The 27,942-nt window shown below is 38.2% G+C and overlaps 1 protein-coding gene and 1 long non-coding RNA gene across 2 annotated transcripts; one reads left to right on the top strand and one right to left on the bottom strand.

Moving 5' to 3' along the window:
- On the top strand, positions 1–22,660 carry LOC121854252 (transmembrane protein 120 homolog). The gene is made up of 10 exons (XM_042348789.1): positions 1–186; positions 8,291–8,409; positions 8,674–8,850; positions 10,201–10,293; positions 10,799–10,874; positions 12,516–12,657; positions 14,543–14,766; positions 15,619–15,782; positions 16,964–17,078; positions 18,420–22,660. Exons 1-10 carry the CDS (start codon positions 115–117, stop codon positions 18,666–18,668), a joined length of 1,431 nt encoding a protein of 476 aa, XP_042204723.1. The 5' UTR covers positions 1–114; the 3' UTR covers positions 18,669–22,660.
- Positions 1,239–4,591, bottom strand: LOC121854253. The gene is made up of 3 exons (XR_006086517.1): positions 4,524–4,591; positions 3,577–3,664; positions 1,239–1,278 (listed from the first exon to the last, which is right to left on the bottom strand). It is a non-coding gene; the product is annotated as an uncharacterized LOC121854253 (long non-coding RNA).
- Positions 22,661–27,942: the final 5,282 nt, after the last annotated feature.

Here is a 27,942-nt window from a genome sequence, read left to right as displayed (position 1 = left end):
GGCAACAAGAGGCGGCTGTCTGGCTGGTGGTCGCAGACTCGCAGTGGCTGGCAGTGTTTATCATGGGTCAGCTGACAGTGGTGGTGGCCGCCTGATGCCTCACACAACACCATCATGGAACACAACTCTGTAGATGCCTGTATAGAAGAGTGGGAGACACTTAGTAATGAGTATCGGGCATTAGAGGTGAGTGAACTTAACGTTTCTTAACATTAGTAATTTCCTCACGATTTTACCTTAACAGTAGTGCAGTGGATACTCTTGGCTACAGTAGAACCTTGACCTTGTGTTGTCCCACCTTATAACCACATGTTATTGTCTCACCTTAACTACATCTTTACCATTATTATTATTATTATTATTATTATTATTATTATTATTATTATTATTATTATAACCGTATGGTATTGTCTTACGGGTACACCCCATTTTGTCGCCAATCCACATCGTCACCGACCCGATTCGTCACCAAAACCTCAATTCACCACCAATACCAATTCCGTTTCATCATCACTAACAGTCGTTGGTGCAGTGACAAATTGTAAGTTATTATTTTACATGAATAGAAATTACACATTCATACAGACGACTCGATAATTATTGCATTATTATCATACATGAATATTAATTGTTTAATAAAGAAAACGAATTAAAATTGGTAAATAAACAAAATACAGAGCAAATGAAGGTGATTTGGCACCAGCGCATCAACCACCGAGCAGTGAGATGATTGTAGGCTATTATCAATGTTTTTACTTTATATTTGCGTCTTTAATAAATTGTCTATGTTTTTCTATTTTTTTATATCCCAAGCAACAGTTATTTTTGTGTTCATATTGGTGGGAATGAATAGGGTGACGAAATGAGTAAAACAGTGGTTACAACTATAATAAGGCAGTGGTTATTTGTCCAGTGTAGCAACACCCCCAGTCTGAGTGTTCTTGCTATTGTTATTTACATGTGCGGAATCTCTGAGACCGTTGTATATGTGGCCTGAGAGCTCCTCCAGTTTGGTTAGGTTGTGGGGTACGTGATATTTGGTTCATACTCAGGATGGGATGGAGAAAGGAAACTCACAATGTGCTCTCTGTATACATATTGTATTGGATGTACAGTGCAGCTTGGTGCTGGGAAGTGGCAGCGTGGTTACAAGCGTCATGTAGAGAGAGCTGGTTGGTGAGGGTGCTCAGAGGAGGACCAGCTTGTGGGTCGCCATGCTCGCCGGCGGGAGCGAGGACCGCCAGGCAGGAGTGGAGGATGAGGTGTTACTTGCTGCCGCTGTAGGTAGAAAGAGACAGGTCACCACGAGGTCAGGTCTTATATAGCGGAGGTAGGCGTGGCCTAATAGTTGACCTCCGTCATGTAAGGCGGCGCTGGTTGACCTAGACCACGAGGCATACACTGGGGAATTCGCGGGGTCGGCTACTCAGCGACAAGCGTTTGTAGGGGAGGAATCCACTACAAGGTTATGTCAGGTCAGGATAGTGATGAAAAATATGTTTTTCCTCTGTGTTTTGAATGAATTTGATCTTCAAAACTGGCATAAGTCACACGTTATTTTAGTTTCCCCCCCACCCAAAAACCCCAGTTCTCACGGGGTCCCCCATTATTGTGACAGTTTTGAAGGTCAAATTCATTAAAAACACAGCAAAATACATAGGAAAAATATATTTTTGAGTCATTAGAAGATTCTAGGACTAAACGTAACATTACCCATAGGTCTTAAGGGCTTAAGTGCATGCAGAGGAGCGCACTGATTGGGGGAGTAGATAGACCGTGACACCGGTCATGGATCTTTCCATAATTCGGTAAAGATTTGTTTTATGACCAACTTTTTTTTTTTAATTACTAAATCGTTGTTTTCTTATGAATTTTGTCATTTTGACGAATGTGATCTTTATTTTTGGAATTAATACTTATTTAGTGAGCTATGACCCCATTAACACTAGTTATGACAATGAATCCTTCCAAACTGGGCCGGGCTTTGAAGATGAGGGAAAATGCATGATTAAAGCCAAAAAGCTACACCAATATAATCTTTGAGAACCCTACCTAACCTTTCCGTATGTTATGTTATTTGATATATGAAAATTCACCTAACAAATGGTTTTCAAGGAATCCAACCCATTCATAAAGGGAGGGATACCTGTATTATTATTATTGTTGTTGTTAATAATAGGATGAAAACATTAGAAAACCAAAAGTAGGAAATTTTCAATTACTCTACCCATTTATTCTTTATATTCATGAGGTAAGAAACAAGTTTTCTTTTATACAGTACAGTATAAAATTTTCCTAGAGTAATTCATTCCCATATAATGTAAGTCAGATGTGGATCAAGGAAAAAGACTTACTTTGAATTTAAGTTACCAAGTGTCAAGTTAGACTGAGTACCTGGGATCACTGTGAGAGGAGTACTGTACAGTATAATATTATGTTCATGATACCATGGTTCTTCACACACACACTTCTTAAATAGATTGAAATTTGTTTTTTATTTTCCACTGGAGTTGCATTTATGCATTAGCTATAGCAATTATTTTGGTGAAAGATCTGAAGGGAGATGTCATTGTGTTGAGTCTAAAAGACAGCTTCATTATACAGTAGTAAACCCTGACATTGTGTTATTTCTCACCTTGATGACACCTTCACCATCTTTAGTTAGTCATGTGCACTCAGATGGAATACTACCATGTATGGGCTGGAAGCAGTGTTAAGGCATTTTGCCTCCTCGGTTTATACAAAAAAAAGAACAACAAACAATAAGTCTTTATTCAAATACTTCCATTTGCACATCGTGAGAGATATCTCATCTCATCACTTTTTCTGGCAAGAGGATCCCTTGGTGACTAAATAATTATGACATTGACATTTATCTTTCTGTACATTTTTTAAAATTTAATGAATATGTGCCTTGAGTTTATGTTATCTTATCATAAATGCTGCACACCATCTCCATTATAGTACACTTTGACCTAGTGTTATCTTATAGTACAGTACTGTACAGTACAGTAACTGCACCTTCACCCCTCTGGCTAAATACAGTACAGTGGGTAAGTTTACAAATGCTTCACAGCTGCAGGGTTGAGTAAGCTTGGTCAGGTGTAAGGAACACATTCAAGAGGATCTAAACAAAATAGCAGAATGGTCAGAAACTTGGCAGACAAAATATAACACAGATATACAGTATACACATGTCTGCTGCAAATCCAAAACACAGATGTTTGATAGGCCATTAGACATTGTTACAAGAAAATGGTTTGGGTGTTATGATTGCTGATAGTTTCTAATCTGGTAGACATTGCCTAGGAACAAGTACAGTAACAAAGAAAACAATGTGTTAGGAATTTAGAGACAAAAAATTTTAGTCCAAGACCTAAGAAAATTTTGGCACGAAGCAATATCTTTTTTAGGGCTCAGAAGATGCAATTCAGTTCTGGTTGTCTTTGGAAAGATGTTGACAGGATAGACAGTGTATAATGATGTGTAACCAAACTCTTGCCTAGCTTGAGAAATAAGTCTTATGAAGACAGACTAGTTGAATTAAACTTATTCTTAGAGGAATGACATACGTACAGTGCAGGCATGCCCCAATCTGCAAAAGGATTCCATTTTTTTATGGGATTAGCCCACCAGGGCACAGGTCAATGACCCACATCAGGGCCTGGGGGCAAAAATGTAATAATAGTAATAATAATAATTAATAATAATAAAAATTAATAAAAAAATATTAAATAAAAAATATAATAATAATAATAATAATAATAATAATAATAATGATAATGATAATAATAACAATAATAAAGGACCATAAATAAAAAAGAAAAGAAAAAAGATCAATAGTGAGAAATGATATACTGTATGTTGTGTTGTCAAAATAAGAGAAACAATTGAAACCCTGCAAATGTGTGTAAATGAGGCAGAAAGTCAGATCAGCAACCTTGGATTTGGTCACAATTTTGGTAAAGCCATATGACATGTTCCTACAAAAAAAAGGCCTTCGCCAAAACATCTTAAATTGCGATAAAACATGTTTTTAATGAAATTTGTTTGTATACACACTGATTATAAAACCCAACCAAGTCATGTAATTTTAATGTGGTAATGACCCACCAACAGTAAGTCTTATACATACACTGTAAGTAAACACTGTATACATCTTGAGATGTTTTGCTTAATTCTTAACATACACCAAACAGAATAATTTTTTTATAATACAGTATAATAGTATCAGTACAGTAACTGTACAAGTACTGTTATGTTCCACACCCAACATGAATGTAAGCTTATGCAAGTAGATAAACTCAATGTAAATAAACTACAGATGGGGGAGGGGCCTCATGATCATAAATAATTTATGACTGTCTAAGACATAAATCAGCCAAAACTTGTTCCTCCAAATATTAAGACAAGTTTATTTTGTAAGCTTATGTTGATTTGTTTCATGTGCTGCTTTATCCTTTTGAAGTGAGAATGGATAATACTATGAAATAGGAGATACATAGTTAAACAGTAATAGTTACCTGAGAGGTATTGTTACTTATTAAAGTGAACAGGGTTTTGTTAGGGTTAGGGTCAGGAAGACTAGGAGTTGGGAGAGAAGGTTTGATTAAATATGAAGAGATAACAAAGTTGATAAGGAAAGTATTTGTGATAAATCTGGTGGAGTTAACTTTGGTATTATAAGGTGAGGTACCATACATGATACATTATATGACAGCCTTGGATTAGGTGACCACAGTTTCCCCTCGGAAATCTTAAGTACTCTGCCCTTCTGCGAGGAGCAGAGGAAAAGAAAATGTTGAAGATTTGTGAATTTGTTGCTGTTGTACTGCTACTTGCAGCTAGAGAGTTATGTTTAAGGCCACTAAATCAGATATATCATAATGCATTTGTCTTGATCAAGATGTTTGGTACCATCACCTCTGATGTGAAGCTTTACTAAATGGTCATTACAGGTACTATACAGAGTTATTATTATTATCGTTATCATTACTATTTTATTATATATTTTTTTTATTAAAAATTTTATTTACTATGAATTATTATTATTATTATTATTATTATTATTACTATTACATTTTTGCCCCGATGTGGGTCAGTGACTTGTGCCCGGGTGGGTTAATCCCCGTTAAAAAAAAAATCATCGATATGTGCGAAGACCCTATTCCTACCAGGAAATCAATTAATGCGAGCAAAATTTAGCCTTATGCAAGATGTCATACTCCCTGATTGGATTCCAACCCTGATGACTCTGCAGATGTCACTCCAACGCCATCAACCACTATGTAAAACCTCTACCACCACCATCTCGTCTACCAAAGTTGATGTACTCTATCTGCTTTTGTTGTTAAGTTCAGTAAACCCTTGATAACCCAGCACATATGGGGCTCTAGCCTTGCCACTTATCCCAAATTCCAACTTGTCGAGGCACTTCCCCCCTCCTACAAAAATACAATAAAAAATTATTGACCCATATATGTGTACATGTAATTACTAAATGTAAAAAAGTAACACTTACCAGCACTGCAGACGAAGAATGATGCATCATAGTAGGTGACACAGAGGCATGGTAGGTGACACAGAGGCATGGTAGGTGACACAGAGGCATGGTAGGTGACACAGGGTATCGTAGGTGACACAGAGGTATAGGTAGGTGACACAGAGGTATAGTAGGTGACACAGGTATAGTAGGTGATACATATAGTAGGTGACACAGAGGCATGGTAGGTGATACAGAGGCATGGTAGGTGACACAGAGGTATCGTAGGTGACACAGAGGTATAGTAGGTGACACAGAGGTATAGTAGGTGACACAGAGGTATGTAGGTGACACAGAGGTATAGTAGGTGACACAGAGGCATGGTAGGTGACACAGAGGCATGGTAGGTGATACAGGGGCATGGTAGGTGATACAGAGGCATAGTAGGTGATACAGAGGCATGGTAGGTGACACAGAGGTATAGTAGGTGATACAGAGGTATAGTAGGTGACACAGAGGCATGGTAGGTGATACAGAGGCATGGTAGGTGATACAGAGGTATAGTAGGTGACACAGAGGTATAGTAGGTGACACAGAGGTATCGTAGGTGACACAGAGGTATAGTAGGTGACACAGAGGTATAGTAGGTGACACAGAGGTATAGTAGGTGACACAGAGGCATGGTAGGTGATACAGAGGCATGGTAGGTGACACAGAGGTATAGTAGGTGACACAGAGGTATCGTAGGTGAACACAGAGGTGTAGTAGGTGACACAGAGGTATAGTAGGTGACACAGAGGTATAGTAGGTGACACAGAGGCATGGTAGGTGATACAGAGGCATGGTAGGTGACACAGAGGTATAGTAGGTGACACAGAGGTATAGTAGGTGATACAGAGGTATAGTAGGTGATACAGAGGCATGGTAGGTGACACAGAGGTATAGTAGGTGACACAGAGGTATAGTAGGTGACACAGAGGCATGGTAGGTGATACAGACTCATGGTAGGTGACACAGAGGTATAGTAGGTGACACAGAGGCATGGTAGGTGATACAGAGGTATAGTAGGTGATACAGAGGCATGGTAGGTGATACAGAGGTATGGTAGGTGATACAGAGGTATGGTAGGTGACACAGAGGTATAGTAGGTGACACAGACGTATAGTAGGTGACACAGAGGCATGGTAGGTGACACAGAGGTATAGTAGGTGACACAGGCATGGTACGTGATACAGAGGCATGGTAGGTGATACAGAGGTATAGTAGATGACACAGAGGCATGGTAGGTGATACAGAGACATGGTAGGTGATACAGAGGCATGGTAGGTGATACAGAGGTATAGTAGGTGACACAGAGGCATGGTAGGTGATACAGAGGCATGGTAGGTGATACAGAGGCATGGTAGGTGATACAGAGGCATGGGAGGTGATACAGAGGTATAGTAGGTGACACAGAGGCATGGTAGGTGATACAGAGGCATGGTAGGTGACACAGAGGCATGGTAGGTGACACAGAGGCATGGTAGGTGATACAGAGGCATGGTAGGTGACACAGAGGTATCGTAGGTGACACAGAGGCATGGTAGGTGATACAGAGGCATGGTAGGTGACACAGAGGTATCGTAGGTGACACAGAGGTATAGTAGGTGACACAGAGGTATAGTAGGTGACACAGGTATAGTAGGTGATACAGAGGTATAGTAGGTGACACAGAGGCATGGTAGGTGATACAGAGGCATGGTAGGTGACACAGAGGTATCGTAGGTGACACAGAGGTATAGTAGGTGACACAGAGGTATAGTAGGTGACACAGAGGTATAGTAGGTGACACAGAGGTATAGTAGGTGACACAGAGGCATGGTAGGTGACACAGAGGCATGGTAGGTGATACAGGGGCACGGTAGGTGATGCAGGTGGCCAGATTTTCCCAGATAATTTTACATATCTCGGCATTACCCAAGTTATACTTCTACATTCTGAGGCCATATCCATGCTGAGTTATATGAAATTCCAAGTTATCAAATGCCAAGGTATCAAGGGTTTACTGTATAGTACACTTGCTTTATCTATTATTTCAAAATAATATTGTATTGATTTGTTTTATAGTTTATTTGTCTTGAAAATGAGCCGAGAACATTTTCATTTTGAGTTTTGGAATGCAACCTATTTTTTCCACTTACCCCCGGTAACTAAGTATTCGATATGTGCAAGGGTTATCAGAAATGCATCCCTCGCATATATTGAGGACTTGCTATACTATACTGTGCTACACTATACTAAAAGACCTCCTGTCTCATGAAGGTAATTGTTACACTTGATCTCTATTATGGTACTGAAATAATACTGTTGGGTTAATGGAAAATGAAGTGTGATTGGTTTACCCATTTGGGTTATAATAACTCTGACTGAATAACTGGGAATTGTCTGAGGACATAAAACACCCCAATTTGCAACCTTTACTTTATTCTGAGAAGCTGCCTGACTATGGGCATTGTAAGTCGGGAAATTAATTTATATTATGTGAACAAAAGTAGAGGATATGAGGAAGTGTTCTCTTTCTACTCATTGTTTCAGCCTTTCCTGTTATTTCAATGCTTATCTTGTTTTACTTTCCTCTACATATTTATGTTTCTTAGATGTCTTTGTATCCCTTATTTCACCCAACACAGAAGTGAGAGAGGAGTAAAAGTAAGAATTTCATTGTTCCAGCAAAATTTTGGTAACAATATTTTGAGAAATAGTAAAATTATTTAATAATATTTTAATGTTCCTAATTCATTGCTCACACTTTGTTTATCTTTTCTTCAGAAAATCCATAAGGAGTATCGACAGAAATTGGAAGAATTGACACAACTTCAACAGAAATGCATCAAAGGGATTGCACACCAACGCTATCGCATAACTGTAATCAAGCGGTCCCTTAAAAAGTTAGTTTAACACATTTATGATTATCTTTTGAAATTTTGAGTACGAGATGTTATATATTGTACTGTACTGTATACTGTAACTCTAGATAGGCTTTTGAGAAAGGAAGTTGCATCACATAAAATTTCCTTGTACTTGTAAGAGGCATCTCCTTGATTTTTACCCAACTGTACAGTATATACTGCTGACTTGTTTATAAGTATGTATGTACAGTAATAATTTTAATTAAGATAGTCCATTATATTAATGAAGAAATTTGTTGACAGGTTAGACCACAGGGATGACCCAGACAATAATGAAAGGAATGAACTTCTGCAAACTGACCTCATTCGCCGTAAAGCTCAGCTCTATGACATGGAGAACAACATTCCAAAGCAGAGTGGCCTTTACCTTAAGATCATCCTTGGCAATATTAATGTTTCGATTCTAAATAAAGATGAGAAGTAAGTGCTGTAAATGTTATTATCAAAGGTATGAGGGATGCATCCCTTCTCAAATGGCTTCAAGTTGGGGAAATATCAAATGAGATTTAAAAATTTTAATTATTTTTCTAAAGGAAAATATTGAAATGGATTACTGTAATTTAGATGAAAGGTAAGACTGAGATATTTTTTAACATAATCATGTTCTGTACTGTACACAAGTTGGCCAGTTAAACATTAATAATTATCCACAGGCCGTATTTTACTGGGAAAGGCACTATAACAACCTCACGGCTCCTGCCAACACCTCTGCAAGCCCCTATTTGTCCACATTTTAGCTATGGTTATCAGTGTTGCCCAATCAAGGCAACTTTTTAGCAGTGTTTTCTTATTATGCAAATGGTGTCGCATACCTAAGCTGTCAAAAGACCTGTAATGTATAATAAAAATGTGGAGATTATTAGAAGGGTGGGAGAGGGGCAAACCTCACATATCCCTTAGATATTTTATACTGGAAACACTACATTCAGTAAAGTCAGTCGAACAAATACCTGCAGAACGAGAACTTGGTTTATTGATCGTAGTGTTTTAGGATGTGGAGATTCAAAGAACGAATTTGCATGTGATTTAGCGAGAAAGATTGATTGATCTAGCTTTCATTATCATTCATGGAGTCATTCTTTGGCACAGGGCTCAGCAGCCAGTCAGGTGAGTGCATTCAGAGATGCAGTCAATGACAGGCTATCCTAGTTTATCTAGCCATTGAGTCTAGACAACTTGGTGACATTTGTTTTCTGATCACATCACAGGCCAGTATCACCTGTGCACTTGTGCTGTCAACAGCTTGCTTTTATTACTCAGAAAGCTTTGTGGAGTATAAACAGGTGTGCTGCCCTTAAACTCTCAAAACAAATGCAAGAGTGATAGTACTGAATGCAGTAGTGCAAAAAGAAAATGTAAAGTGGTTGATATTTAAAGATCTTAAGATCCTTTGCCTCCTATATGATTGTATCTGCATATGCCTGCCAGCTGACTTGGCCTCCACTTATTCACCAATAAATGTTACTGTACTATATTTAAAAGTTGTGCTGATAAGCAAAGTCTTTCTTAGTACTGGTTAGTAGAGGCAGACTCTGATTTACAAAAGGGTTCTGTTCCTGTGAGAACCCTTTTGTAAATTGGATCCCATTATACAACCAATAGTTAAATGTCTGTGGGCACTGTACTGAATTGATGACTCACCTGGATTGCTTCTTCATCCCTCCCAGTTATAAAAAGTTGCTTCCTTTTTTTTTTCAGGAATAACTTTCATATCCATTAAACCAGTCTTTTTGTAATTGTACTCATGTGTTTAATATTTTCTGTCTTCAGGTACCGATACAAAGATGAATATGAGAAGTTTAAACTTGTCATTAATCTGGTAGCTTTTGCCATCTCTACTTTCAACATACTCACCAATATAAGGTAATACAGGGAACTGTAATGAGAGAGATTTATAATGGAACCCATAGCTGTTGTACCTGATTGACACATGGACAATCTTGGCTGTAGTTCACAGGGGGGCGCCACCACCACTCACCAGTGACATGATACAAGAATTTTTTCTCGTTAATGCTCATAATAGTAGCTAATCTTTTGTCACTCCGGTTATCAATACATAATGTGTAGATATATAATTATCTTAAATTTTAAATGTATTATTTATACTGTTATTTTAATGTTATATTACAATTTCATTTATTGGATTCAGACAAAATGACTGAATTTACTGACCAAATTCTGACACTGGATAAAATTTGAACCCTTTGGATAGCTCAAGTAGGTTAGAGACTTGCAGATGTTGAGTTAAAGGAATTCAATTGTGCTTATTTGTAAGTTTCTGTGTTGGTATGATAGAGATGTTTAACTAATTTTTGTTTATTTATTATTTATTGTTATTATTATTATTATTATTTTTTTTTTTTTGCAGGACTGCTGATCTTGTTCACATGTTTCTTTTGGTGTGGTACTACTGCACTTTAACCATCAGAGAAAGTATTCTTAAGGTTTGTATTCTGAGTGTGGTAATACTGCATCTTGGAACAGCACCAGGATATGTCCAGATGATGATTAATTTTAAATAGCAGAATGTTCCCAGATTATTTACACAGTTATAAACACAAGAAAATCTTCACAACCAAAAGACAATTAGCTTTTACCAGTTTTTACTAAAAAGAAATAAGAGTAGCTTAATATTCTATCATCTTATAACTTAAGAAGGCTGAATTGATACAGCACTGTACTTGCCTCTAGTTTTAAGGTGGCACTCCTACTTCACCCAGCTGTAAATAGATACCAACATTTACAAGTACGGGAAGTGAAGGAAGCCGAGTGTAATGCTGGACACGCTGCCTCCTTGTAGATCTTACAGGGATGCAGCAGTAGGTCATCTGGCCTTCATACATTATTCATAGCAAGATAGATCTTAAACCAATCACCATTTTATCATGAAAATATATAGCACTGGATAGACACATACATACATTCTTACATACAGGTATCCTTCGTTTAGCATTAATTTTTTTTACCCTTTCTCACTTAATGTTAGGTCAAAATTCAGTTTAGTGATAGCATGACTCTTTGTAATGTCAACCACACTATATCTGCAATTCATCCTTCTTTTACTTCTATTATTCCTCCATTTTGTCTCTGCCTCCTCTTCCTTATTCTTCTTACTCCTCCTCTTCATTTTTCCTGTTTTTTGGTTCTTCAATTCTTCAGACTTGCTTTTTCTTTTTTCTCAAAGTTAACATCTGAAACTGTTTTACAGAACAGTTTTAAAACAGCAAGCTGGCACAAGATGACTGTTTGTGAGGTTAATTAACTTGTAGTTATTGATTGTAAAAATTTTGTAATTTATGGCATTCCTGAGCATTCATTTTCCTCCATCTCCTTGTTCTAGTTAGCCTTTGCAAATTGATAACCATTTATGAACATTTGTAATCATGAATGGGGGATTGAATTCTGAAACCCAATTTCATAATTAATAAGTGAACTAATGACTTATGTTTCCACTCTTCTTCCTAAGATTTAATGTGATTTGGTACTGTACTGGGTCCTGTTTACAGTGAACAGGAGGGGAGAATTTGTAGGGATAATTTCAGTTATCGAATGACATTATCTTAAATTGCAACATTCTTATCAAGGCAGCAATCTTTTCTTTTGAAACTGAGAAATTCAGGTATGGTTTGGAGTAGTAGCTGTGTAAAAAGTTTTTCATTTTATTTCTGGAGTATGGCATCATGGCTCTGTTGTATGGATCAAATGAATTTCATATATTACATATCACATGCGAGTGAAAGTGGATCCCATAGGCATGCCTGCCTGTTAGAGACAGTACAGTATACTATATTAAGCCTTCAGTATGGATGTAGGCAAAGCTGCCAGCACTATACTCAACTACCTTCTCTTCCTCAGCTAGTAAAGTTTGGTACCCATTTACATCTAGGTGGACTGGGAGCATTCCAGGATTGAACCACTGGCCCTTGGGACAGGATGCAAGTGTTATATCCACTTGACTACTGTATCCCTTTATATTACTGTACGGTGTTAACCTTACAATAGATATTAACTGAGTTCTTGGAGATAAATGCTCTCAATTAATCCATTTTAAGATAAATATATTGGAAGTTTATGATGCTTTACAGGTGAATGGTTCAAGAATCAAAGGCTGGTGGAGAGCACATCACTTCATATCAACAGTATTGTCTGGTATCTTACTGATATGGCCAAATGGGGAAACTTACTATGCATTCCGCAAACAGTTTATGTTCTTCAATATGTATATTAGTAAGTACATTAAATATAATGGTTTCATCTTCTTAAGATAAAAAATCTGTTCCATGATATATTGAAGTTTAAATTGAGCCTGCAAGAAATATATCACAATACAGCCATCATCAATGGAATTTAGCTGTTGGGACGGGGGTCATCATCAGTTGATGTTTCATGTTCTTGTGTTCACTTTTTGTGCATATGGGGGCAGAGCAAGGAAGATTTAGTGGCCAGTTAAGAGTTAATAAATACTGTATGCAAGTGATATCTCCATTAGCCAGAACAATTGGTGCAGAGCACTTCCAGGAATGAGAGATTTTGGGTAACGAGATGACTCAAAGCCGGAAAGAAATCCCTCATCCCCGGACTTTTTTGGGTAACAGAAAAATTTTCTTGGAAGTTCAAGAAATTGCACATAATCGTCTCTCGAACCCAGAAAATTATCCCCCATCCCTGGAATTTTCTGGGTACCAGAACATTTTTCTTGGAAATTCTTGAAAATGTGCCCGATTTTCATCTCTCAAACCTGGGGGGAAAAAGCTCACCCCATCAGCGGAATTTTCCGAGTACAGGTACTGGGAAAATTTTCTTGGAATTTTAAAAAAAATTGGCTCCTCGGAAAATCTTTCCCAAAGCTGTAATTTTCCGGACAATTCTGGCTTTCTGAACGATTTTCTGAGAAAATTTCAATTCCGCCTATCGGAAAGTTCCAGTTAAGCAGGAGTCCAGCTAACGGAGATATTACTGTACAGGTAACTCGCATTTGATTTAAGCGTTAATGGAATAACGCAATTGTTCGATTAATACCAAAAGCTAATTTACGCTCACCTATATTTGAAATGATGCGCTCAAGACAGTTTAAATTTGCCATGCGTATTCGCCTGGTCGCCTGGCAGTGGAATCGCGTGTGATACCTGGTGAGGTGCTTGTGAGTTATTACTATAAAGTCGCAGTCATATCAACATCAACGATTTTAATATTATTATTAATAATTAGTATACTAATGTAATTATAAAGATTATTACTACTAATGATGAAGATAATGATGATAATGAAGTATTCTGTACAACAACTGTGATGACGTCCAACAAGCTTCCCATGTATCACTTTCTCAGTTCACACCAGCACTACCTTTTCTCTGTGCTCTCATTTGCATTGTGTGTTTATCACGTACCCTTTTAGTGTTAAACGCTGTTTTCCCCATTGAGCATGTCTGGAAAACGTCCATCTGCCTTCTCTGGGGCGCCTAAAGCTAAAAAGGCACGAAAAACAATCGCAATGGACGTGAATTAAATGTGATCACCCACCTTCAGAGAGGAGAGTGTGTGTCGGAGGTTGGCCTCATGCTTGGTTTAAGTGAGAGCATTGTTCGTACCCTGTGCGGTATATGATGGTTCCCCTAACCTGTACTATTTACATGTATTCTTATGGGAAAATTTATTAATTTACGCGTTTTTGAATTAAGCAGTGATTTTCAAGAACGTAACCCCCACGTAAAACGAGAGGTGGGTGGGTACAGAAAACCTATATTGCTAGGCTGTATACTTATCACATAAATATTGTAGTGTTAAATGTACCTGGGCTGTCTACAGTGTAACTGGAGAGGGTTGTGAACTAAACCTGAACTCTGAAACTTTGGGTTGTGATAGAATGTTTTTGGTCAGGGAGGTTCTTGGTGTGGAAGGGATACACCGGCGTTTTACTTGAGCCTCGTGTTAGCAGTTTATTCGGGTACTTTACTGCTGCTATTTGGTAAAATAGTAATACTGTATTGTGATATTTATAGGTCAGGCCTTCATCCTACCCCAACCATAAAGTAGGATTTCACTCGGTCATTGCAGTGTCTCCAGGCATATGCTCATGTATTCAGTGCTGAAAGTGTTGTTTTTTTCTGTTGTAGGTTTTGTACAGTACCTGTTGTTCATGTACCAGCGTGGCTGCCTCTATCGTCTCAAAGCTCTAGGGGAACGACACAATATGGATATTACTGTTGAAGGCTTCCACCATTGGATGTGGCGAGGTCTTGGCTTCATCATCCCATTTCTGTTAATAGGATATATATGGGAGCTATATAATGCCTACACTCTGTACCTCCTGTCCTTCTCTGATAATGCAGAGTGGCATGTAAGTAATTTAACAGGAAAGTTTAATTTATAGTTGGCATATTATGTTTCGTCATATTTTCATGGGAATACTGTATTAGCTTACTAACCATTCAGGCGGTTGGTCTATGCTTTATTACTTTGTTAGTACAGGAGAAAACTGGAGTACAGTACATGGAGGTCACACTGGATAGCACCCTTACGAAGAAAAACTTTAAAAAATTTAACCATTTACATACAGTAATGCTTTATAATTAATAGTACAGTACATGCTAGTAAGTTTAGACGTATTGTATTCTATGGTTTTGTATAATGTGTACAGGTATTGCACTTCACAAATGTAACTACAGTACTTTGATATGTGAGGGAGGTTAGAGTGTACTGGCTTGAAGTGAGAGGTGGCACAAATGCTTAGTTAAGCAAACATTTGGGTTTAATTGTGGGACTGTTGCACCTACTGCAGCACCATATACGATAGAGTACAGTAGTATAACTTCATGTCCCTATATTAAAATAAAAAGATTGAAATACTGTACAGTAGCAGGAAAAAAAATATTCACTCTTATTGTTACTATATTAATACAGAGTCTAGAATACTTTGTCCTAAGACATGTGGCACCACTGTGCTGCCTCCCTACCACCCAATGCTCTCCCCATTGCAAGATGCTGCTCACAGATGCCTCAAATACCTGTGTCAGCATCTTGGCAACTTTTGATTTTACAAATATAAACTTTGTAAAGGTAGGATTATTATTTTTTTCTTTAAAGAGTGAACCTTGGGAAACAGAGGCTTCATAAACCAAGGTATACCTGTACTTTGCAACTGCAATATGTATTTTGTTGACACTTTGTCTGTATTTTAATTTAATTTCAGGTTTCAACTCTGGCTATTCTGTTTTTCCTCCTGTTTTTGGGAAACACCCTCACAACCCTGTCAGTCATACCTCAGAAGCTCAAGGAACGTATGAAATTTAAGTATCGTTTCACTCGCCTTGATAAGTATATCTGGACACACAAAAAAAGACGAGTTTCTTTCAGGTATGTTGTTCCAACTGTATCCTTTAATTTTTTTTAATATTAGAAATATCACCATTAACTTTTAGACAGCATATCTGTGTACAGTATAGTGGAACTTGGCTGGAACATGAGTTTCTGCATCATAATTGGCTAAATTTTTTCTGTTTCATTGGGGCGATATAGTACTGTACAGTATTTCTGTCATGATTTACATAGATGCCTTGAAAGCTGTAGAAGAGGCTCCAGCACAAAGAACAATACCAATCAGTGGTCTGTTTTTGTATGACTTAAAGAAAATGTATTGTATATGGAAAATTTTGTTTTAATCTTATTTGAACATGAAATAGAAGCTGTAGAGCCAGTACAGTGATTGAAAGAGTGTGTGAATAAAGTTATTGACATACGAAATGAAGATTGGAAAGGCTGCTGGTAGTTCTGGAATAGTTGCCAAAATGTTGAAAGCTTGAGACAATGGTGATGGTAATGGAATTGACTAATGTAATTATGATGGAATGTATTGCCCCAGTTGAGACTGAAGAGCACAATTGTAAATCTGTACAAGGGTAAATATGGAAGCTTCAGTGCCTCAAGCTGTTAGATTGGGTTAGGAAAGTTTTTAAAGTGTGATTGAAAAATTTATTTGGGTTTGTATGAGGTTGGGGTACAACAGAGGCAATATTTACGGCCTAGAAACTACAAGAGAAATATCTCGGAAAGGAAAGAAAATTGTACTTTGTACATGTAGACTTAAAGAAGGTCATATCTAGTCAGGTTCATCCAGTCACTGGAGCACAAATAAATGCTCTGGTAGTCCAGATAGACCTAGGACCAAGAAGCAGTGTGTGATATTTTATCAACTTGTATTACGAGCTTGGAAACAGAAATTTTAACACAATAGTTACTACCGGTAAGTGTTTTGGAAAAAGAAATTATGTTATTAACACCCCCTCTAGGTGCTTTGTGAAGTGTAGGCAAGTGTACGTTGAATATACTGTACCACTATTTGTTTAGGATATTAGCTACTTTTAGGAAAGTTTACTAATTATTTAGATTAATCCAAACCATTAATGTCAATTCACCTGAGTCATAGACTGTTGGCTTAGTGTGCAGAGCACACTACTGTACGTACATTACTGTACATGGAATTAATGAGTAAGGAATAACCTACCAAATTTTATGTAATTGTATATTGTTTCTGACAGGAACCCTGAGTCTCCCCAGCGACGTACCCCAGCTGCTCGAGCTGCTTCTTTCTCAAAAAAGAGACCAGAAGTGAAGGAAGAAGATGAGGTTCTTACCATGAACCTTCTAATACAGGTACTTGGTGACTTCATAAACAGTGTACAGTGTGAACTTGAGTCTCGGTAGCATGAGTGAGAGTATCAGTACTCATTTTTAAAAGTGAATGATATGTGTTAAGAATGATAAGGAGTTCAATGACCAGTGTCGTCGTCTTTGATACATTCAGTGCCTAACTAACATGCATGGGTTGTGGGTGTTGGAAATACAAAATTAGCTAATTGGTACACAAAAAGTGTACAGAAATGGAAGATGGGTAAATTGCAGTAACTTCCTGTTCATTGAGAAGCACAAAGGAGAATGATGTTGTAATTAAAAATTTCTGTAAGGTGGAGTAAAGCAGGTTATCTCAGGTAAAGGATTATGCACCTGTGTGTCAACCATGACATGCCATTTGGACTACAGTCTTCCACTATACCTTAATCTATGGATTGTGTTGTGGTCATATTAGGTGTGTCGAGCTGGAGCCAGGTCTTGCTGCAGTCCAACTCTTTCTTCTGTTTAGGACACAACTAGAATAAATTCTTTCTGGAATTGGAAAACTAAAATATTATAAAGTTGTTAGACACAGTGGTGGGCTGGATAGAATCATTTGGTGTGCCAGATATAACCTTTGGGCTGTATTTTGCCTGCCTCTGGTATAGATAAATGATGCCGGGTGGTCAGTTGACAAACAGCTGTAGGATGCTCATTATGGACACTCTGTAACAATAATTTACCCTATAATTGCTGCAAACTGCTTAAAATTGTCTTTGTATATTATGATTGTGTTTCATGAAATATTGATAGTTCTCTAAAAATATTAATATTTTTCATATTTTGAAATACTGTACATAGGTAGGTAGTCCCTTTGATTACTTCAGAGAGTTGTAACACTGCTTTGCTAGCCTGTTCCCACCCTGTGGGTTGGCATTATCTATGGCCTGGTTGTCATCTTGACCCAGGTCCAGGTTTATTTAGATTCATTCCAACTGGGTTGAACTCACTTGGTTTTATGAATGGATGAGCCAATCATCATTACAATCAAGTGCTCAGTTGAGAGGTCATAGTTCTAAATAATGCTAATGTTTATCAAATGAATCACTGTGTCATGTTCTCTCACTTGAGCCCGATAGCAGAGGAACAAAGTTAAGTTATCATTGCCCAGTGTTATAAGATTTGCATATCAAGAGGGAATTTAGGATCATTCCTACAATTTTTTTTCATAATTTCTGTATCTTTTTTCTTTCATTTTTTCTCCAGGGAGAATCATTTAACATATCATGTAAAGAATATCAATAATACAGTACTGTACAGTAATGGGGGGCTTCATTGAAGTTTAGGAAAATAATTTATTTTTGTTTTGTTTTTTCTTCTCAGGGTGACTCACTGGGTAGTGGAACTAATGCTTTGGCAGTTGATCAGGAAATAAGTTCTGAAGAAATGCAGTTTAATGAGATGCTAGACGATGTCACCAAGGATATTGACTTTGAGAAGATTGACAAAGAAAATGATATAAAGTCTAACATGGAAGAAGTGAGTCGAGATGGCGTGGAAGACAAAGACATTAATGAAGAAGCAACTGAACTTGAAGACACTTTTCCTGTTGAAACAAAGAAAGAAATATAAGAATTAGTTGAGAAGAAGCACTTGAATATCAAATGTTCTTAGGTGACTTACAGCCTTACAGCTGTCAGTACAGTACTGTGAAAGAGATTTACTTTTAATGAGTGCAGCATAATTTTGATTTATATAAAAAGGATTTGAGATTATTTTCCTGAAGTTATTCCCAAGAATTTTTTTAAGATCAGATTTTATTCTTTTACTGTTGAGCAATTTCTGGTTCAAGAAGGATATTGGCAGGAAGTGAAAGGGTATTGTGAAATATTTTTTTTTACTGTAAACATGGTATTCAACTGATGTAATTATCAATGAATATATTAACTAATTTTCTTCCTGATACTGGAGGGAGATAAACTACAATCACACTACCCCTTCCAATGCCTTTCCATCTGGCCTCACATACAGTAGCTCAAAATACATCATAACCACACCCAGTAACAAAAGAGTGTGTGTGGACTTGCCACTTCGTTTTGTTTTCCGTACAATCCTCAGGTAATCATCTTAGTGGTTCCTTTTGTCTACTTGCCTATCTGGTTTACAGTAGAACTCCAGTTATTCTCTGTGATTTGGGGTGTGAAAGTGTGTCAATTTTTTGTTTTATCCTTATTTCTCTTTAAGTAGCTAGTAAGAGTTTTCCTTCTCTGGGTATTTCAAATATTATTCAAAGGGGCCAAATTTTCAGGAATGTTGTAATGCATCTGTGTAATATGTAATGTTGGTTTTGTACATTGAAAAGACTTCATCTTGGGAAAGCTCTCTCACGAAATTTCTTTTATCTGATGCTTTTTGCTTCAAGGGTCAAACTGATACAATGTGTGTAGATGTGTGTGCATATATTTTTCAGCGAGAGCTGCATTATTATTTGAAAGATTGTTAGCAAGAGTAAAAGGGGAACTTTTTCTATACTGTACTCATAATGTGTGTGGTAGAGTTTTGAAGAGAAATATTGTGTTGTCAAAGAATAATACCAAAATTGTGCCTGGATTTTTTATTTATTTTTTTATTTTTTTCCTAATAAAATATATCCTGGATTTACAGGATATATACAGTGCTGTATATACTGTTTATATATGGTATAGTGAAAAACAACCTTGAAATTATATTCTGGATGCAAACTGTAGAGGTAAAAATACAACCATTCTTAAAAAAAAAAAAATACAATATTGTGCAATGAGATTTTATCTCAGGTTGTGCATTACAATGAAAACAAAAAGGGTACATTGCCAAGCATTTTATTTGAAATGACACTGGAATACAGAAATGAGACTTGGTAGCAGAGAAAAAAGTTTTATTGAGGTAATGGAATCTGGTTGATTTATAAAAGTTGGAATTATTATGTTATAGAGTATCTCCGTAAAATTTCTGAATGTTGTGTTACATTATTTTTTGAGAGGATATAGGTACACCCACCAGAAAAGTCCTGTCAGTCCTCTCCCATCCATGAACCTTGTGAATCACGTCTCTTTGAGTCCAAAACAACACACAATGCATCATGGATGGGAGAGAGATCCGACTCGCCATTTTATGGTGGGTGTACAGTCGGCCAAAGATCCAGCGACCCCACCCTGGGTCTGGAACTGGCAATACTTGGTAAAGTAAGGCTGTATGTGAAGGTGATTGTGACTGGTGGCTCTATTTTCGACTGGATAACTGTCAAGATAAATATTAAACAATCCAAAGGCAGAATTTTAATGATAAACTATTCATTGTTATTTAAGATCATGAGAAATTTCCAAATGTCCGTATATTTACTTAAAAAATGAAGAAAATTTGATCCGAGAATCTTATGGCAGCCCCCGTTGTAGTTGAGCTGCCAATTCATTAATATAATTTTTTCATTATTTAAGCAAATATATGAACATTTGGAAATTTCTCATCTTAAATAACAATGAATAGTTTATTATTATAAAAATTCTACCTTTGGATTGTTTAATATTTATCCTGACAGTAATACAGCCGAAAATAGATCCACCAATCACAGCCTTACTATACCAAGTATTGTCAGGTAAAATTGCCAGTACCAGACCCAGGGTGGGGTCACTGGATCTTTGGCCGACTGTACATAATCATGATATAATGCTCGTCCCAAAATCAATACCTACACTTTTTTTCTCACTTACAGTACTTATAATACATTTACAATTGGTTATGCTTACCAGCAACAAATTACAAAATTAACTATAATATTATAGTTTGAAGTACAGTACAGTATTTTGGATTGGATCACTATACTCATCAGGTCCGAAATGTTTAGATGAAGAAGAAACACGTATGAGTACAGTATTGTATTGTACTTAAGACTTTTCATACTACAGTATTTTCAATTAATGCCTGGTAAACTTAATGACGATTTTTTTTTATTTCGTGGTCCCCACAGGAAGGTAGAAGCAAGAAGAAAACCCCATAGAATGTTGCGAGTGAATGGAGTAAAACATAATGGAATTTTTATGAAAATAAGAGAATATGTGGGCTACTTTATTCCTGGATATATTTTAGAACCAGTTTGCACAAATAAGAAATTACCCTTAACATAATACTGTATGTAGCATATAGGTACTGTACTACTCTATTTTGTAGGGAGTGATTTGACATTAGACTCTGTTGTATGGTATTATAATAAATGTGCACAAATGTGTCCTTATTGTGTAAAATAATTTCCTCTTCCATATGATTGAAATATTGTACTTGATATTAAGAAGTTAGCAAAGAAAACCTAAGCTTACAAAAATAAAGAATATGTTAATGCAAAAGGTATTGTGTTATACTGTAATGTATTTTGGATTAAGTTTAGGCAAGCCAAATGTACTCCACACGCTTTAATAACCCAAATAATGTTTACCCTTTATCAGAGTTATTGCAGCTAAGAAAAGTTTCGATTATTATTGCTTTATTATGATTGTTGGTCAGTTTGTATTGGATCATTCAAAATTTTATAAGATTGGTTTGTATTTTAGACAGACTTGATATTTTCACAAGATTTCCAGAAAATAATTATTAATCCTATGGGCTCTTTTGCTTCATGTTTAGTGCAGACATACTTTTAAGGTGTGTTTTCTGAGAGAGAAAGTATGTATGTATGATGGAATGGAACAGTGAAGCAAATAGTTAAAAGATATTGGACTACTTTGTTGTATTGTGAATATGAAGAGGCAAAGGTGACAAGTTTTGTATTATGTATACTGTATTTGTTAAATCTCTATTACTAATTGTAAATTGAAGATGTACAGTAGCTAAAACAACTATCTGTGCAGGTGGGGGTCGATATGCTCCGAAATTTTATCGTCCGTGGTCTCATATTGTTTGCCACAAAGTATGCACAGATAGTTATTTTAGCTACTGTACATAATTATGTGTGCTATTTGTAAATTATTGAAAAGTTGTTTGAGCACCTAAGAGATTGTTTCACAACCACAGGAAATAACCATGTTTAATATATTGAGCTTATATGTCGCTGTCAAGCCCATACGTCATTCTTATAAGTTCCTATTTATGTAGATAATTTTATTTTGATCCTTTGGTAATGTGCTATGGATGTGTGTGGCTTTATCTTTTGCTTTTTCACTAGACAAGGAAGACACAAGTAAACAACAAGATGAGAGACTAGAATGACAGGTGAACAGATACTAGGAGTTGTACTGTAATTATACTGCATATTAATCATTCATGTTGTCTCTTGGCATCACCGGCATTTCTTTCCTTGTTCACTTAGAGAGGGGTGAATAGAATGTTAAGAGGAATTTAATTTTGTTCTGCAGAATACAGAATTTTTGAAAGGGAAAATGAATACCCTGTATATTAGTAATTTGAAACCAAATCAAAGGTAGCATATATGTAATGTTTTTGTTGTTTTTTCTTTGACATCTAAGGTTTTTAAATTGCACTATTACGTATCCCATCCTCTGAATGGTAGGCCTTACTTTCATTATTGTAATCATTGTTTACTTTGTTTTCAAGTAAATTTGTTTAACCCATTTATTGCATTGGCTGATTTGAGCATATCCGAGTTATTTTATTCATAAAACCTTCCAACTGTTCAGAAAGGACTTTTTCATTTCATCAATTTCACGGCTTTTCACTTTTCATGCAGTGACACACAAGAATTTTCTATAAACATGTTTGTTACCCAATATTACACATTCATTTAAGAGAAACTCAATACTAGTACTGTACTGTACTGTACAATACTCAAAATAATGATGATGTATTTTTGAAAATTGAATTAGCACATACAGTGGTCCCTTGGTTAACGAACACAATTCGTTCCACAAGGTCGTTCGTTAACCAAAACCATTGTTTCAATGGGATTTTGAGTAATTGGTTCCAGCTCACCAAAAGTTACATACAAACTAAAAATAAATGCAGTAAAGTACACTTACTTTGAGGTGTGCATGTAGAAGGCTCCTGATTGATGATGATGATAATGGGAATTAGAAGTGGGGGTGGAGGAGAAGGGAGAAGAGAAGACATTGGGGTGGAAGAGAAGTCACCCCATGCTTCATGCCACCATTTCACCCATAAAATTTTAAGTTCACTTGGTGTAATTCAAGATTATTTTCTTTAAATCAACACTGCACTGCATTATATATTGTCAATACAGTATATGAAATAAATTTCAGAATGACCAATAATTGTACTGTAAAAATAGTTTATGTTCAAGAGAGTCTCAAGCAAGATGCTTCCTCCACTGAGCAGGGACACACACTGACGCCATTTTGGGTGAGTCAAGTGGCTGTTTGGTGCGCTAAAAACTAGTTCCCTGTACTTCAATTATGTTAAATAATTGTTAAAATGACGAAAAATTTTATTATAAGACTTAGAAAATTTTGAATACAGTTGTACAACAGTCTTGATATTAACTCAGATGGTAACGAATTTAAGCCCTAGAACCGATTACTGTATTGGTGGACTAACACTCCAGCTGGTGAGCAGGCGAAAACATGTTGACACGATTTCGTTAACCGAATTTTTGTTCGTTAATTGAGTTGAAGAATCTGAAGGAAGGTAATTTGTTAACCGAGGGCTCACTGTATATGACACAAAAGAAGCAACAGAATTGATGTGCTCGAGAGCATATTGGGTACATAGAATCAAAGTAAATACACAAATAAGAGATGTAGAAATGAAGGATGTGTTAGGCAGAGAACAAATCAGAATCAACTCGGGTGGTTTGGATATTGACAGAATGAATAGTGAATGATTGAGATAAAGATTATTGTACTACAGTATAAGCCAGAAGTGGATGATAAGAGGGAGAGGAACACCAAAAAGGAGGTGGATGAATGAGGTAAAGGATACACTAGAAAGGAGAGGAATGGACACCCAGCCAGCTGTGTATATACAGATACTCCTCGACTTAAGACATCCAGGCATGCGACCGCCATAGTCGTATTAAATATTTTTCAAATTACTTATTTTCTAGTACCGAAACGTTTGCCCCGTACAACAGAGTGGGCTGGGCCGCCTTGTGGTGTACAGCATCCACGCCGTAGCCCGCTCAGTTGGTGTTTGGTCGTTGTTGTTAGTGATCGCGCAGTGTACTGACAAAATTTTTGTTTCTAATTCCCTTTAAAATGGCTGGCAAGCATAAAAGTGAGAGTTCTCGTGGTGCTGATAAGAAAAGGAGACAGTCAATTACTTTTGAGATGAAAATGAAAATAATAATGCAATATGAAAATGGAAAAATGGTTAACAACCATTTCACGCGACCTTGGCTTCTCTCACTCGATGATATCAACAATTTTGAAGGACAATGCAGAGGCATTTGCTACTATTAATAAGGGGATGCAAATGTTTGAAGAAATGGATCAAAATGTTGAGCGTTTTGCAAAAGTTGACAAACTGATCCAAGATGCACTTGCTTGCTACAGGGAGATTTACAATGAAAAGAAAAGACAAACTGTGCAGCCTAAATTGGACCTATATTTTAAGAAGTCCCCCACTGCTGTCTCCTCACGCCCCACCACTCCTGCCTCTTCACTCCCTAAAGATGATCCAATACCTTCAACAAGCAAGTATGTTAGCCTGTCTGAAGAAAGCAAACTTGATGACCCACCCAGCCCTGTCTCCTCCTCTGCTTCATCCAATTAATGTAGTCTCCATATTTAATTTAAAAATTATTGAGGCCCCGTGTGCATTCAGCTGACTACATAAGGTAAGTGCACACTAACACTTTATTAATTTTTCATTATTGATTACTTTTACTGTACTGTATTTCATTTTAGAATTTCTATGTATTATTTTCGCATTTTCAACTTATGACGTGGTCATCGGGAACCCAGATTTACCTGGACCAAGTCGCCCCAAGTCCAAGAAGATACGACGCTCCCTTAGTTACAAAGTAAAGTACAAAATCGTCCAAGACTTAGAAAAGGGAACCCGACAAGTTGATCTTGTGCGTCAGCATGGAGTTAACGAATCTATGATTCGCACAATCAAGAAGGATGCCGCCAAGATAAAAGAACACATGAGCATCACAAAGTCTGCAGGTGCTTCAATGGTGAAGTATTGTCAGAATTAGGTGCTGCTCAAGACTGAGAATTTACTAGTGAGCTACTTGATTCGTCAGGCAAGACGTAACATGGCGGTCGACATGCAGGCAGTGCAGGACTACGCCCGTGAACTCTACAAATCAGTAGCGTGCAAGATGGGAATTGGAGAGCCCAAACCCTTCACTGCTTCCTCTGGTGTCGCTGCAAGGTTTTAAGAAACGGAACGAGATAACCAACATTAACATTGTTGGTGAAGGAGCCAGTGCTGACCATGCTGCCGCCATGGATTTTCCTCCATTCTTACGTGACATTATGGAGGAAGGACAGTACACCGACGACCAGGTGTTCAACATGGATGAATCCGGTCTATTTTGGAAAAAATTACCTTCCAAGACCTTCGTTTATCAAGTTTGCCAGCAAGTGTCGGGGCCGGAAGTTGCAGAAGAAGCCCATCACCGTCCTGTTTGCCACCAATGCCTCCGGCACCTGTAAGCTCAAGTTGTCGGTGATCCACACAGCCCGCAAGCCGCATGCCTACAAGAACATGGACATGACCAAGCTAAATGTCCACTGGCTAACCGCACGTAAGGCGTGGATGTTCACTGGTCTGTCCCTCTCTTGGTTTGACGACTGTTTCGTTCCCGACGTTAAGAAATTCTGCGAGCAACATAATGTTCCATTTCACATTTTGTTGCTCCTTGACAACGCACTGTGGGGTACGGGTTGTTTGGGTTCACACTCAGGATGGGATGGACAAAGGAAACTCACAATGTGCTCTCTGTATACATGTTGTATTGGATGTACAATGCAGCTTGGTTCTGGGAAGTGGCAGCGTGGTTACAAGCGTCATGTAGAGAGAGCTGGTTAGTGAGGGTGAGAGCGAGGGCCGCCAGGCAGCGGCGGAGGAGGAGGAGGTGTTGCTCGCCGGTTGGTGTAGGTAGAAAAGAGAGAGGTCACCACGAGGTCAGGTCTTTTATAGTGGCGATAGGCGTGGGTAGATAGTTGACCCCCGCTCCGTGGGCGGCGCTGGTTGACCTAAACCACAAGGCATACACTGGAGAATTCGCGGGGTCGGCTACTCAGCGACAAACAGCGTTTGTAGGGAGAAATCCAATACAATACTCCCTCCTTCCCTCCAGGCAGTGTAGGAGACTTGTTATCTGCAGGGTTGCATGGCACATGTGAGGCAGAACGGGCGGTGCATGCCACATGTGAGGCAGAACGGGCGGTGCATGCCACATGTGAGCCATAACGGCGATGGCGTGGATTAGCCGGCCGCTAGAGACAACTGTCTAGATACACAATATCTGTGGGAGTAGAGAGGGAGAAAAAGGGTGTGTGGAGGCGATGAATGTTGTGCTTCCCTCACGGCAGGTACAGAGTCGTCAGATGCGCCTGCTGGGGTGTGTGGGCCTGGGTCAGCAGAAGCGAATGAGGGCTCGTGACAGCAGCTGGGTCCACGACAGCAGCAGGGTGCAGGACATTAGCAGGAAGTACCTGAGGGAGAAAAGAGGGGTGGGTGGGTCTGCACTCAGGCGCATGGGCCACGTCGGCAGCAGGGGCTGCATCAGGAGGAGCGGCAGGGGGTACTGCTGGGCCGGGGGCGGCGTCTGAGGCAGGACGGGTGTGCTGGGGTCAGTAGAACGTGGTGCTTGGGGCAGGAAGAGGAGCTGGTGTCTGCTTAGAGAAGCAGTGTTGCTCTAGGGTGTCTAACCTGTGGTGTAGAGACAGTAGCTGTAGAGCCAATGAGAGCTGCCTCTGCGTGGATAAGCCAGTCTTCCATGTTGCTTGAAGACTGGGAGAGTGATCGGTTTCTCCTCCATCCTGTGTGAAAGCGAATCTCCGGGGGTCACCATTTGTGGGGTATGGGATGTTTGGGTCCACACTCAGGATGGGATGGAGAAAGGAAACTCACAATGTGCTCTCTGTATACATGTTGTATTGAATGTACAATGCAGCTTGGTGCTGGGAAGTGGCAGCGTGGTTACAAGCGTGATGTAGAGAGAGCTGGTTGGTGAGGATGCCCACAGAGGTCCTTCTGCAGCTCTTCACAGTCAGCTTGGTTCTTAATTTCCCGAAATAACTTAGCGTCATCGGCAATGGAGGAGTGTACAACGTCAGGCAACTCATTTATGAAACAAACAAACAACAGTGGGCCCAATACACTGCCCTGTGGTATCCCATTTGTGACAGGTACGGATGACGATTTCGTGCCATTAATCACCACACACTGCTTGCGGTCATGTAGAAAGTCTTCTATCCATGCTAGGACATTTCCCCGAATTCCGTACCCTTCCAGTTTGATTTTCTGCCTTTCATGGGGTACACTGTCGAAAGCCTTGGCAAAATCTAGGTAAATATTGTCGATATTACCATCCCGTTCCAGAATATGGGTCCAAATATCCAATACCTTGAGCAGGAGCGCCCCGGCATAAAACCGTGTTGGCAATCCTTTACAAGATTGTTTCGTACTAGATGTTTAATTGCGGCATCTCTGATAATACTCTCAAGTACCTTACATATTATGCTGGTCAGGCTCACCGGTCTATAGTTGTTCGTGGAGTGCCGATCGCCCTTCTTGAAGATAGGACTCACATAAGCCACTTTCCATTCACAAGGATTGAGGCTCGATAGTTTGTATTTTGTTTTGTGATTTTGGGAACAACCATTTTCAGTAATATTTGAAAATCTGAAGCTGTTGTTCTTAAAAAGTTTCTAAACCCAGCTGCATCTTCTAGTTTCAGGTCCGTCATTAGTTTTTTCTCCATAAGTTATTCCTTCATCCACCATCG

The sequence above is a fragment of the Homarus americanus genome, unplaced genomic scaffold (assembly GCF_018991925.1).
Source record: "Homarus americanus isolate GMGI-L3 unplaced genomic scaffold, GMGI_Hamer_2.0 scaffold54443, whole genome shotgun sequence".
In the NCBI taxonomy this organism is placed as follows: Eukaryota; Metazoa; Arthropoda; class Malacostraca; order Decapoda; family Nephropidae; genus Homarus; species Homarus americanus.
The sequence above is the reverse complement of the archived record's forward strand: the minus strand, read 5'-3'. Positions and strand labels throughout refer to the sequence as shown.